We start from the raw sequence: 14,499 nt of genomic DNA on the forward strand, positions 1-14,499 counted from the left end.
CTGTACATCCTCTCTGCTGCTACCGGGTCCAGGGTACCTTGCTCTATGCACTGCAGCGCCCCTGGTGGTGGCGAAGGGCGAGCGGCGTTGGTGTCAGTGATGATGACAGAGGAGATATCTGCGTGGTCAATGGCCACCACACCGTTCGGCCTCGGGACCACAGCACCTCTCTTAAGCGACCGAGGGGACGGGCTCCCGAGGCCCAGTTTATTGTAGTTTATTGCCAGCTGAGACAACAGGCCGACCCCTTTAGACGATGTGTTACCTTCACGCGTGAGTGCGTGGAGAAATGAAAATATTAACAGTTAGGAACACCAAATATCAATAAATAGCGTGAACAGTTACTGAAAGTATTCTTCGTTTCATAAAAAGCCTGATTTGTACTTATCCAATCAGGAGAGAGAATCCATTCATCAGCTTCAATTATATAGTGTACCAGTTCAAATTATTATACATTTTTGCCAGGGGCTTGAAAAGCGTCTCGACTCTCGACTACATTTACTAATGACCGTAGTGGACACTTGTTCATGGTTGGCTGTTTCTAGGCTGCCTCTAAGCCAATGGGAGACTTACCCATAAAACCCATAGTCTGAACGGAATAAAAATCCATACTCTGAACGCCACACGTGAAGCCGTATTGGCTGCTGTTGTGCAAGAGGTTTGTATGAGAACGCAACTGCAGGAGGAACGGACAGAGCGAGTAGATGCTGCACCTGGCAGTTATGACCGACTCATTCTTGTTTAGGTTTCATCACTTCGTGTTTATCCTGATGTTTATCCTGTATTCTAAGCTCTCTCTCTCTCTGACTGGATACAATTTGTGACCCGACATAAAAATGTATTTTATGCTTAATAAAGCGCCGGAGAGACAGTTGAGTTGCTGAACAAACACTATAAGACAATGATTGAAATATCACTTACAACACGTGAACACGATAATATGAACAACGCCTCGCATAACGAGTAAAAGAGCCACTTACTGTTGGTGATGCTGGAGCCAGTGTACGTGTAGGAGTCGGCCATGCCCGACACCTGGCTGGCGATGCTGGCCTCGCTGGCCCTGCGAAGGCCCCTGAGGAGAGGAGGGGCCCCTGGCAGTGGGGACGACGGGGAGTGGCCCTCCACGAACACACCGCAGTGGGAGTGAAGCACGTCCGCTGTGGAGGTACAGGAGAATCAACAACATGCATGCAGGGGACAGGGTGGCCCACGTTACTGTCAAGATGTCACATGATCAGTGGTGAGGTACTCAAATTCTTTACTTAAGTGACAGTATCAATTTTGCAATATAGAAAGTATTGGTATCAGAATGTACATAGACTACCAAAAGTAAAAGGTACACATTATGCAGAATGTCCCATTTCAAGTTTTCAAATGCATACAGTACAATCTTTTGAAAATCGCAGATCTACAAGCTCACAATTCCTTGCATTTTTTGCCAGGTGCTTGAAAAGCGTTCTGAGGGGCAAAATCTCATCAAATGGTGTTCCGTCCGTGGCCCAAATGCCGAATAAATAATAGACCTTGATATGAAAAGGGTTGAAAACCAGTGTTTTAAATGAACACTAAGACAGACTGACAGACACACACACACACACACACACACACACACACATGGGAAGCAGACATACGTAAGCAAACAGGTGCAGGGTACACACTTTCGGCGGGGGGCTGCAACGCCTGCCAGTTGAGAACGGGGACGGGGATGGAGGTCTCACTGACACCGCCCTCCTGGCAGCGGTTGGGTGGGGTGGGGGCTACACCACCCCCACTGTCCAACAGGTAGGGGTTACTCTGCATGGTCTCCACTACGGGAGGGTGGGACGGACGGACGGACAGACGGACAGACACAGACAGACAGACAGACAGACAGACAGACAGACAGACAGACACAAGTAGGTGTGCAACAGTTAATCGAATGAATCAATGTCATTGATCATTAAAAAAATAAAAGATCTAAATAAATAATCGATTTAGGAGGTAAAATGTTTTATTTTTATTCTCATTACAGGTGAAAGGAAATAGCAAAATAAATAACAGATCTTGATGTACACGTACACCCCATGGACAAGACGCTAGTATGCAGGGAGGCATCGGGTCTTTGGTATGACTCGACCATGACTCTGCCCGCAGGTTCATATCACTATACTATATATTATTGATTTCAGGTGTCACAATTCCAGAGGTTTCTGCAATGTGGCCCGCTGGAGTGTGGAAATATAGTGGCCCTCTGGAGTGAGTGTGGAAATAATAGTGGCCCTCTGGCGAGAGTGTGGAAATAATAGTGGCTCTCTGGAGTGAGTATGGAAATATAGTGGCCCTCTGGCGAGAGTGTGGAAATAATAGTGGCCCTCTGGCGAGAGTGTGGAAATATAGTGGCCCTTTCTATCATCACCCCTGCACTAACCAGCCCTTGAGCTGGTCCCAAGTTCAAGGGGGTCTCCAAGACACTGGCAGACTGAATACCACTGTTCCAGAGCCAGCCCCTGAACTTCAGAAGTTGAACCAAAAAGGCCTCTCATAGAGAGGAACCTTTTATGAACCAACAAAGAAGAATTGCCTCTGCTCATGAAAGGCTAAATATGTAGTTTTGCTGTCCTTTCTCATTGCCGTAATACCATGATCTGCACGACTGTATGACATTGATCAGATACAACTTTGCCTTTTTTAATATAAATATTTGAGGAATGTGCTGAATGAATGGGCTGAGAGGTAAGGTAAGGTAATTTTATTTATAGAGCGCCTTTCAAAACAGTTGTTACAAGGTGCTGTACAATAAAATAAAAGGAATAAAACAATCACATCTCAATCAAAAATAAACCAACAATGAAATAAGAAACAGAGCAGCAAAGACAGTACCTAGAAATAGATAAGATAAAACAATACATAGAAATCACTGGAGCAAGCCAAAATGTTTGCGGTACAAATGCGTTTTCAGTAGCTTCTTAAAGATCTCAACAGACACAGCGTTTCTCAAGCAGAGTGGTAAATCATTCCACAGCGTAGGTGCAACAAATTCGAAAGCTCGATCTCCTTTGGTTCGCAGCTTAGTGGCGGGGATAATGAGAAAACCTTTGTCTGAAGACCTAAGTTGTCTCATATTCACCTTGGGGTGCACCAGTTCACTTAAATAAATTGGGCCCAGCCCATGAAGAGATTTATAAGTAATTAATACATTTTTAAATTGAATTCTGGAGTCGATAGGAAGCCAATGCAAGGCTGCAAGCACAGGAGTGATGTGTGACCTCCTTTGTGTGTTAGTTAGCAGTCTAGCAGCCGCATTCTGCACAAGTTGGAGGCGGTATATAGAGGAGCGACTCAATGTTGTAAACAAAGAATTACAATAGTCCAGGCGAGACGAAATAAAAGCGTGGATAAGTTTTTCCAGGTCTTGTGGTGTTAGTAAAGTTTTAATTTTAGCAATGTTTCTCAGCTGGAAAAAACATGTTTGGACAACCTTTTGCTTCGAAACTCATTTTGTGATCAAAAAGAACACCTAGGTTTTTTGATACCTTAGTATAATTTGCTGTAATACCCAAAGACTGCTGAATTTCACAGTGGGTGCTCTCGGGACCTATAATTAGGATCTCAGTCTTGTCAGGGTTCAACTGTAAAAAGTTTTGGGACATCCAGTCCTTAATGGAATTAAGACATTCTTTTAAAAGCAGAGGTGTACTGCAGTCAATGAGCGCACATGACAGGTGGACGGCTGCTTGTTTCACTAGCGTATGTATTGATACAAACAGAGACGTGCGTGCACACACGCACACGCACACACACACACACACACACACACACACACACACACACACAGTGAGTCAGTCAGTTTAATGTCCCACCTGGGTCTCCAGCATGAGAGACCGCATCTCTATCAACTACAATAGAGCGCCGCAGTCCCTCCCCCTTTCAGAAATACGAGTGGCCCAGGGAATGAAAACCCAATGCATTCTCCCATCGGCACTTCTTATTTAATTTATTTAAAGACGGATCGTGACAAATCATGACAATGAACACAATGTTTTGGGCCGATCAAATAATTTATAAGACGAAAAACAAAACAAATAGTGTTGTCTCCTGACTTTCTTTTCTTCTTTCTAATGATTTGATCGGCCCAAAACATTGTGTTCATTGTCATGATTTGTCACGATCCGAGTTGGCTTTGTCTGCGGCGTAACAGTCTTTAAATAAATTAAATAAGAAGTGCCGATGGGAGAATGCATTGGGTTTTCATTTCCTGGGCCACTCGTTTTTCTGAAAGGGGGAGGGACTGCGGCGCTCTATACAGCCTCTCCAACGTTGAAGCGATCTGCCCTACTGGTCAAAGCTAGGACTGCAGGCGGACCCGAGGATTTATGACGAGGAAAGCCTGTGCAGCTGGGTTTTAACATTGAGTGCTCGTTTGCACTTCTGCATTTGACCACCAAAATTTGGTGGGGAAAGGAAAATTATGACTGCCGCATTTAATCACCAAGTGAGGACACTGGGTTCTGATCAGCCTCGGCCATAAAACACTGAGACTGAACCTCAGCTCAGTAAAGCTCTTTTCCTCTGCTTGGGATGCTGTCAGGAGGTAAGCTAAAACTTTTGATTATTGTCAAAAGTTTGATTATTGCTGGTGATAGCGGGGTGGGAGGCAATACGTACCTAGCCTCAGAGACCACAGGCGTTTTGTTTCAAAGGAGAAAAAAACACCTGGTCGAGAGATGCATGAGAACTGGCATACGAGCGGGAGTGAACTTTGTATTCTCGCAAAAAATTACAAGTGCAGAGGGGCGTCACTCCAAATGTGGTGCCATCAGTGTTCTCCACTGTGTGTAGTCGGGAGCAGAGGGGGATGGGGGGTGGGGAGGCGAACACATAGGTTGGTGAACCAATAGGAAGCTAGTACGTACCTAGCAGAGCAGAGTTCCCGTCGCCCAGGGGGAAGCGCTGGTAGCGGGGCACACTGAAGGGAGGCAGCACGTGGAACCTTTTCTCCAGCAGGGGCTCCAGGCGAGAGGCCGAGGGGTCGGCCGGGTGGAACAGGTTGTACACCTGCTGACATGCTGGTCGCAGGGCAGGCACTGAGGGGAGACATTACAACAACACACACTTTTAGACCTAGATTTAGATTCTACAAACTGTCATCTAAATCATGACAGTTTTCTGAAAAACGTATGTTTCTATATCAGTGGTCCTATTTCATATCAAGAACCCCCAGAAATTATACTGTTTGGCCGCCGACCCCATCTCAAAATATTTTGTTCCAGGGGACCCCCCAGAAGCAAAGATTTGACTCAGAATGACTCTTCCTACTTATGGGCCCCTTCTCTACTTTCTTTACAGGTGTAAAGGAAGTAGAACCGATGATTCTAATGAAGGCTGTTCCATTCTAGTCAAACAGAGTCAGGGTACTGCTATTGTGCATGTTGGAAACACACTGCAACACCAGTGGGTGGGTCTACATTAATGTCCCAATAATCAGGGGGACAATTTTTTGGCCGTTCTAAAACGTTCTACTTTTATACAATTACTAAAATCATGTTGATAAAATAAAAATAAAAATAAAAGAATCATGTATATTTATGCACTATCTTTGATCATGTGAAGAAATGTTTTTAGAGCCACCCCACAACACCAGATGGAGCTGATGTCTCTTTTGTCCAAAATCCTGTTATCTCACTTCTCATCTCATCTCATACTTGAGATTGAGAAAGACCGACATGGGTCGTCCTGCATGCTGTGTCTGTGGATAAAAGTTACCTGGAGCATTACTAAGTGACTTGCGAGTTGCGAGCCCTTTGTTTTCGTTTATCCTGTGCATATAGCCTACCCCATACTATAGTGAGCCAGAAAGCCCTTCTCCTCCTCACTCACCATCGAGAGACGGCACCACGGTCTTCCTCAGCGCCAGCACCAGGCCCAGAGGAGAGCCGAACAGGAAGAAGTGGCACACCTCAAAGTCCAGTCTCCCCAGAGAGCCGGCCGCCTCCAGCATGGTGCTGTTACTAGAGCGCCTGGAGGCCTGGTCCGTGTGCAGCACGCTGGAATGGAGGCTGCAGGGGGGGGGGGGGACACAAAGCACGTTACTGTGTGAGTGTGTGTATGTCGTGCACGTGCGTGCGCGAGACCATTTTGGAAGTGGCATGTGCATTTAACCACAGTCTGGAAGAGGCATTCCTTACCAAGGTGCTTAAGTTCGTCTTAAGGATGCTATTATACAGCTCGGCTACAAATAAACTACTACTTATTATATTGGGGGCCAAAATAAAGTAGTGAAAATATCAGATCTACAAGCTCACAACCAGCCAATAGCATTCTTTTCCGGTTGCTTTCCAGTACCGGAAGATTCCAAGATGGTGGATTTGAATTGGCTGAAATAGTGGCGTTGAAACGGGTTTGCTGCAGATCTGATATTTTCACTACTTTTGAATGTATAAAATTGTGGTTATAACAACATCACGACCCTCCTGTTGTCGACAAGAGGCCGTCCAATCTGAGGAACCAGCTGGCGGGAGCTGACCTCCCATCACTGACCCAGACACAGTTCCTCACAGCAATTTACAGACGTGCTACGGTTAGGTCAGGGCACACAATGTAATGTCACACACAAAGCCAGTGTTTCAATCACCTGCCACTGTACCAACAGGGAACCCTTTCCATATCAAGACAGTCACAACACGCAACACCAATAACGTGATCTACGGCATATACAGTTTCATTTCAAAACGAACAAGGACTTTGATCAATGCATGTCAAATTCTCTAAAACAAAAGAAATGTCTTGCTTTCATCTGCCTATAATGGCAGATGATAATGAACATGTCCATGTTTAGACTAAACTGTGGGTTCAGGGTCATCTTGTTTGTTGTTGAACTGGCCTCGCCTGCATTTCTTTGTCCTTTTGAGGTTGTATTGTCTTGTGTGCATCTAAAAACAGAGCCAGTGTGGGAGGGACCACCTAAGTCACTATGAAAACATCATCATTCTCCATGGATGAATTTCCTGTGGGAATGTAAACCGTGCTGCTTCTGCAGGTCAGGTCGCTCCACTGGTAGGTTCACACACTCCCGTGCGCAATTTGTCACCAGCTGAGCTGGCTTGGAGGATGTCATATACTTTAATTTCTTTGAATTCTTATATTTACTGTATAGCTCGTTTCTTTGATCGTTTTCAGTATCATGTTTAGTGCTTCTTCAGCAGAGTTCAGATTATCTTTATATGAATTTCAGTATTTTTTTGGCCTGAACAATAGAGGCAAAATCGGTTACAGACCATTATTGGTTTGGCTTGTCATTCAGACCTTCAGTTTCTTACACACGGCGCAACAACGCAGTGTCATTGTCATTGATAGCTTCCAACCAACGCAGTTGTCATTTTCATGCCCATATCCCACGTTTTAGAATTATCAATTGTGCGTTAGTCTTAAAATGGTGCATAATTGGGAAGAGTGAGAGAAAAGCCAGAAAGTGATTGCGCCTTAGACCAGCTCTGTCTGTATATGTGTGTGTGTGTGTGTGTGTGTGTATGTGTATGTGTGTGTGTGTGTGTGTGTGTGTGTGTGTGTGTGTGCGTGCGTGCTGTCACAACTAAATTATTACATAATTGTCTAATCACAATTATTTTGTCATAATCATAATAATCGTGTCCATGTTGAAAAATGTTTCAATTACATAATAAAGCAGAAATAACAGATCTACAAGCTTACAACGCGTGTTGTAAGCTCCAATTTCCAGTGCCAAAAACACAATTAAATCACAATAATTTGTTTCACAGTTAATCGTCAACTTAACCCATTTTGGGCGGGAACCCCTTTTGGTGTTTTAAACATTATGTTATAATTTAGTTATTGAAGAATAGCAGATCTACAAGCTCGAGCTTGTAGCTCTGCTATTTTAGAAAAATCGTGAAAATATTTATTTCAGAAAACTTTAGAAGATTTAGAAGATTTTTTTTAAAATTTCGAGGTCAGGCCTAAATGGGTCAAACGTGTAATCGTGACAGCCCTGTGTGTGTGCGAACTGCGAAATGTGTGTGTGTGCGTGAGTGCCATCAGACGGACCTGGACAGGAAAGCCTGGTGCTGTTTGATGGTGTCCAGCTCGTAGGTGGACGAGTCACTGCGCTTCCGCGGAAGCTGCTTCCTGGCGTCGTCGGCGCCACAGCCGCCGCCGCTGCCCAGCGGGATGTCGATGTTGGAGCGGCTCAGGTGGCGGCTGCCCTCCAGCGAGGGGGAGGAGGGGGTGGACGACACGCTGTTTATAACGATGCCGGGGGAGAGCAGCTCCGCCTCCTGCATGGAGAGAGAGGCGCGAGGAAAGGAGAGAGAGATTGTTTTTAATAAAATAAAAAATATATTTTCATATAAAAACCCTGCTCCTTGATTATTTGATTCATCGAAAAAAGTAGCAAAAAACAACAATAGAGGCTATGCGCATGACATCATCATATCTGGAAGTTATATGCGGGAACGCCTACTGAGTGCCAAAAAACTACTGAGAGAGAAAGAGAGAGAGAGAGAGAGAGAGAGAGAGAGAGAGAGAGAGGCGAGAGAGAGATTGAAGCAGATCCAAGCTCTCTCTCTCAGCTACAGGGTCCTTGCTCTGAAAAATGAAAAACGTTGAAGACACCTGCACTAGTCTGTGGAGCAATGCCATTGATTGACAGCACAGTCAGCTCATGTCGCTGTGATATTGATATCTATATATAAGAATACTGTACATAAACCTGTGCTGAGCACACCTTCAAGAGGAAAGGATCAAGCTGTCACTCCTCCTGGCAAGTCTGCTTATAAGGAACTTAAAATTCAAGTAGTCTCTTCCAGAGACTAGTCATAGAAATACACTTCAAAACACTGCTCAGTGCTCACCACCACCTGCTACAAGCCAGGCAATCTGGCACTCCAAAATCACAAATTGCACAGGGCAAATAGTTGATCTACAAGCTTACAACACATCACAAAGTGATGTGTTGTAAGCTTGTACATGCTTGTAAGCATGTAAGCTTGTACATGCTATTTCTGCTATTTTTGAAAAATGATTGAAAATATATGGATATTATTTGTCAATTGATGAATGCAAAAACAATTGTGATTATCTCAAATAATTGCGTTTAGACGATTATGTAATAATTGTGACAGGCCTACTGAAAACGCCAACCTCCCTAGTTGTCCCCCAAACACCAAACACCAAACTTGGGGAGACGGGCTTTTGTAGAAAATAATTATTTTTAGCTCAAATCTAAAATGACACTGCTTCCTGGTTAAAGTAACAACACAAAGGACACACCACACCACAGAGGGTCGAAAGGGACGATTGGCGCCACTGACATTCATTCACAGATTGTCACAACAATGCAGACGGAACAGTTCCTGCCTAGCAGGCACAACAAGCAGCAAGTTATTTTCCACGGTAAGTGAAGAGCTGATGTGTGTTCTACAACAACAATGCTGTGTTAATGGGGTGATGACACAGAACTCTATGCTAGAGCCTATAATACCTGCCATGACTTGTCCCTTAATTTTGTCCTGTATCAAATAGGAACACAAAGAACGTCGCATTTGGAACACAGAGGCTACAAAAAAACAACTTCTCAGCCCCAGAACAAGACATTCATCTTGTTTTTATAGCTAATACTGTATGACAGAAACAGGGTAGAATGTGCTGTTGATTCTCCAATATAATGGAAAATCAACTGACCAAAAATAGCATCTCATCGACTTCGCTGTACAACAAAGCTGATTATTAAGGTAGCCTTGGACATACTGTACCCACAGACTGGTTGTTCGAGGGTTTCAACAACTTGGGATCGGATGCCCAAAAAGTATTGTGCCGTTTCTGCTATGATTGGCAGCCGTCAAATACGGCGGCGGCGCTGTTTCTCATACCCATAGTGTATACAGTAGCCTACTGAGTGACATGCTTATTGTATCATGAAGACATTATGCCATGAGTTTTGTGAATGTAACCTTAACTGTACCTTTAATATTTGTGTCATTGTATGCTGTCCATGTGGACATGAAATAATTGTTACAATGTAAGGGTGCATGCGTGCGTTAGGGCTGTCACGATTACAAATTTGAAGTTGACAAATGTCTTTCAAATAATTGCAATTAAGGATTTAATTGTGTTTTTGGCATTGAACATCATATGAATACTTTTTTTTCCAGATTGCCTTTAAGACCTCATAATCAACTAGATTTCACGTAAATTGCACGCTGTGTTCATGATTTGAGGCATTTTGTTCCAAAAATGTGTTTTGCAAAACTGTAAAACTGCACTGGGCAAATATAACTTAAATATACAAAGAAATTACTGACATTTTTTATTTATACAAAAGAAGCTTACAACGCGTCAGCTTAAATGTATTTCTAGCTTTTTAAAATGTCAACGATTATGACAGTTATGCAAAAATAATTGCGATTATCTCAAATAATTGCGATTAGACGATTATGTAATAATTGTGACAGACAGCCCTAGCGTGCGTGTGTGCGTAGGTGCCATTGTGAGTTTCTACCTGCACACTGATGGTACTTCCCCTCCGGCTGCTGTTCTGGCTCTCTGACACGGTCACAGAACTGCTGCACAGAGCATCGAAGGCCAGGATGCCCCCGACACAGTCCCCAATAACACACACCTGCAGCAGACAAGGAAAGACCAGTGTTATCGAAGGCCAGGATACAGTATATACTGTATCTGCACATCAGTGGTCTGTGATGTCGTCATGGTCAGCCCTCTCTCTCAACCTTTTGGAACAATCCTTTGACTTTCTTCAGCTTACCCTGATTCCAGCTGGCGAAAACGTAAACAGAGGGAGAGGAGAAAATCCCCTCTCCCCTTCCATGAAGTGCAAAAGTCTTATTACTTGCACAAGCAGAGCACGCAAGTAATAGTTTTTGTCCAGTGCTTCGATGTGTATGTCGCCGTTTGATGCGCCGTGCCAGCGTATGACGTAATGACTACTTGTGCTTGATATGGCAGTGGTGTCAGATTACATACATGTATACATAGGGGCATTACCTTTAATCCTCCCGACACTAAAACATATCGTCATTACGTCACCATCAAAAACCAATTACACCCTGGTATTGGGTTCTTTATTCCACATCTTTATTACGTCATCATTGAGAGCTAGTTATACCAGTTATACCCTGACGTCATATGCTGCTACGATACATACGCATCAAACAGGGCATACACAAAGTAACCACAGTATACCACTAATCAACTTACAAATGACATATACATATACATAGAGGCATTTCCTTTAATCTACCCGACACTGATCGACATATACGTCACCATTGAAAGCCGTCACTCATCCGTATTAATCACATTACGTAATTGATTGTTGTTAATTACGTAACGAAAGAATGAATTTGAAATGCTTAAATAGAATTACCTTCATGTTCTTCAACAGATCTCAAAATAGTGTCAGACAGGTAAATACTTTTCAAGTAAGTCTGTGATATATTCTAGAACACAGTGCGCTCTGCTTGCGCACTAGTAGGCCATTTATGGCCTACTTGTGTGCAACAAGCAAGTAGGCACTCGACAGAGTGCAGTTCTAGTTTATAATATAATACACGGTGGGTTTTTAGAGCTCCAATAACACACACCTGGAGCAGAGGGGGACCATTGACCATATCAATTTTGACCATGACAATATCCAAAATCCAAGTATGACGTATTCTTATGTCATACTTGGGCAGTGAAAACCCCATGTGGTGTAAAGTGACCAAGTACATTTTACTCTCAAGTACAGCACTTAAATGCCATTTTTAGGGGCACTAGCCTCTCCTATGCCAAGCTTTCCATGTTTGTGCAAACACAAACATTGAAGATAAAAGTAAAGACGGAAAAGTCAGGACGCAAATTGTGATTGGCCAGAATGAGATTATACTGTACATGATGTTGTATGATGATAAGAGCGCCCCTCACTTCACACAGGTGTAATTTTTTTAGGGTACGTAAAAGTGAGGGGCACTGTTATCATCTTACAACATCAATTACAACATAATGTTTGTTTAAGCTAATGTTTGTTTTAGTCCTCAAAAACAAACACACAGGCTGGTGCAAGCTAAGGTATTGGTTCTCAAAGTGGGGTCCGGGGACCCCCAATTTTCCATGGGAAGTCCCCGGAAAATGTATTAACACAGCATTGACAATTCAAAAATAGCAGATATACAAGTTCACAATGCGTCACAAAAAAGAAAACGAAAAACTCTTGAAAGTGTTTGGAAAATCATTACAGAAATCTTCTCTTCCGGAGGACCCTGGCGTGGTGGGCTGTCCGCGGCCAAAATATCTATCAATTTGGGGGTCCTTGGAATGAAAACGTTTGAAAACCACTACTGCGTTAATGGGTCTTATTCCACGCCGAGCGCGGACGCAGCACCGCAGGGCCTTATGCCATTATGTCCAATGGGTTGCTGCACAGCACCAAAAGGATGGATTTTGTCGCTCTGTCGAGCAAAGTGGCACAGGCACCACAGAGAGCGCTCAGCGTGAGTTGTGGTCAGGGGTCATCAATGTGTCCATACACATACACGGACAAATGTGTCCGTGGCAAGACTTGGCCGTACCTTGCCCGTGGCAAATTTGTATTTGTTTAGTTTTTTTGAGGGTTTGTGTGAACACAAACATTGACTGATCACCCCATAGCGATGATTTCATTGGCTGAGCACGGAATGGGATTTATGATGATGTATGTTGATAAGAGCGCCCCTCACTTCACACGAGTGATTTTTAGATAACATTATAATGTTCTTATTTTGATCATAGAGAACCAGTTACTGAATGTCACGTCATGTACAGTATGACACTGAAGTATGGCACATTAGGGGCCCTATCTTGCCCACGTGTCTTGTCTTACCCCTTTATCCCTAAACTTAGTAGCCATAGTAGTTACTATTTTGAAAAACATTTAGAAATTGTTCAACTAGCCAATCTACATCATCACGTTGTGAGCTTGTAGATCGGCTATTTGAAATATTAAAAAAAAAAAAAATTAAATAGTAAAAAATAAAGTGGGAAAGGAGTTTAGGGATAAGGTGTAAGGCGGCGTGCAAGAATATGGCCTTAGGAGTCCAGTCCACTAGGATACTTTATTTTCAAGGAACCCCATAACTTATGGACCCGTAATGGGTCCATTTGGTTCCATTTGTACGCCACAAGCCAACATGGCGATGACCCCTGCCCTGGTTGTGTTCAGCCTTCGACATTGCTGAACTTTGATCATTGCACTCTATAACGAATAATAAACGCACGGCCAATAGATAAACATTGAATCCAGCCATCCAGGCACGGAATGGGATGGAGCACCACTGGCCGGGCGGGGTGGCCATTTCATTATACTGCACCCAGTGCTTTTAATGCAGTACATTCATGGGGGAACGGTAATGGAAATAAGTCATCTCTGTCGGGTGTAAACGGTTCGTTTTCACTAGGATTCAAATTCAACAATAGCAAAAGGGAGCAGATATACAAGCTCAAAACGACCGTGTAGATCTGCCACTTATGATTTACGATGAGATTATATATGTGACATAAAGTGAAATAAAATGTGTGTTCCAAAGCTTAATAATATAATTTCCCATAACTGTCTTACACTCTTAGTTGCTGGTGGCTGATTTGGGAAATGGGAATCATGACATTTGCCATGTTATTTCTCCTATATCAGTATGCACTGATTTTGTTCACATTCACAATCAGGTCATTCATCACAACACCTGTGATAAAATAAATGCTTTTCTATGTAAAGACAAGTTTGATTGACTATGTCACAATGCCAAAATTGTGTGCAGCAATTGGCTGTAATCATTTTAAAAAATCTGTCGGGGGAGAAGCAAACCACGAGTCCACGACTACTTAGAAGACCATTTGTAGGATTTGTAGTTCAATGCGCCTCTAGTGGCTCCAATGAAGATCCTATATAATAATAATAATAACTAGAAAAAGTGCCCTTCCGGGCACAGGTCTCCACCAGGTTATCCACAGATCCGTGCAGTTAGAGGTAAAAACACTTTTCGGCCAGTTATAGCGCCACCTTGAGGCTGAGTTGAAATTGTTCATGTGGCATTTCGTCCTCGGCCTAGTGGGAATGTGGGTGCACAATTTCACGGAAATCACGCGATGTGTTCATGATTTGCAGCATTTTGTTTGAAACTGAGCACTCCTGTGAACTTTGGAAGCCAATCTTAACCAATCAGGATGGAGTCTGATAAATCTGAAAGACCCGTTTCGTTGAATGGCTCTAGAGAGACTGTGTACCAATTTGCGTGATGTTTGGACAAAATCTGTAGGTGTACTGTGCAAAAACTTGTTTTGCACAAAGCGGCCTCCTGGTGGCGCTATAACAGGCCGTTCTGGAAAGTTTGGGGCAGAGGTTCATGGTTGGCATCCAGGGAGTGTGTGTGCAAAATATGGCATTGAAAAACTTGTTTTGCACAAAGCGGCCTCCTGGTGGCGCTATAACAGGCCGTTCTGGAAAGTTTGGGGCAGAGGTTCATGGTTGGCATCCAG

General features: G+C 43.5%; 1 protein-coding gene across 5 annotated transcripts in view; it reads right to left on the reverse strand.

Moving 5' to 3' along the window:
- The window catches only part of pitpnm2 (phosphatidylinositol transfer protein, membrane-associated 2), a 63,271-nt gene that overhangs the window by 9,162 nt on the left and 39,610 nt on the right, over window positions 1–14,499 (reverse strand). The window contains exons 14-20 of one of the 5 annotated variants that reach the window (XM_083793896.1): window positions 10,493–10,612; window positions 8,041–8,270; window positions 5,857–6,035; window positions 4,893–5,063; window positions 1,659–1,808; window positions 981–1,157; window positions 38–265 (exon numbers count right to left, since the gene is read on the reverse strand). In XM_083793896.1, coding sequence (XP_083650022.1) covers window positions 38–265; window positions 981–1,157; window positions 1,659–1,808; window positions 4,893–5,063; window positions 5,857–6,035; window positions 8,041–8,270; window positions 10,493–10,612 — 1,255 coding nt within the window. Of the gene's footprint in view, window positions 1–37; window positions 266–980; window positions 1,158–1,631; window positions 1,809–4,892; window positions 5,064–5,856; window positions 6,036–8,040; window positions 8,271–10,492; window positions 10,613–14,499 lie in introns of all 5 variants that reach the window. The other 4 variants (XM_083793895.1, XM_083793897.1, XM_083793898.1 and 1 more) reach the window with 4 other exon arrangements.

The sequence above is a fragment of the Protomyctophum parallelum genome, assembly GCF_964188405.1.
Source record: "Protomyctophum parallelum genome assembly, chromosome: 21".
In the NCBI taxonomy this organism is placed as follows: domain Eukaryota; kingdom Metazoa; phylum Chordata; class Actinopteri; order Myctophiformes; family Myctophidae; genus Protomyctophum; species Protomyctophum parallelum.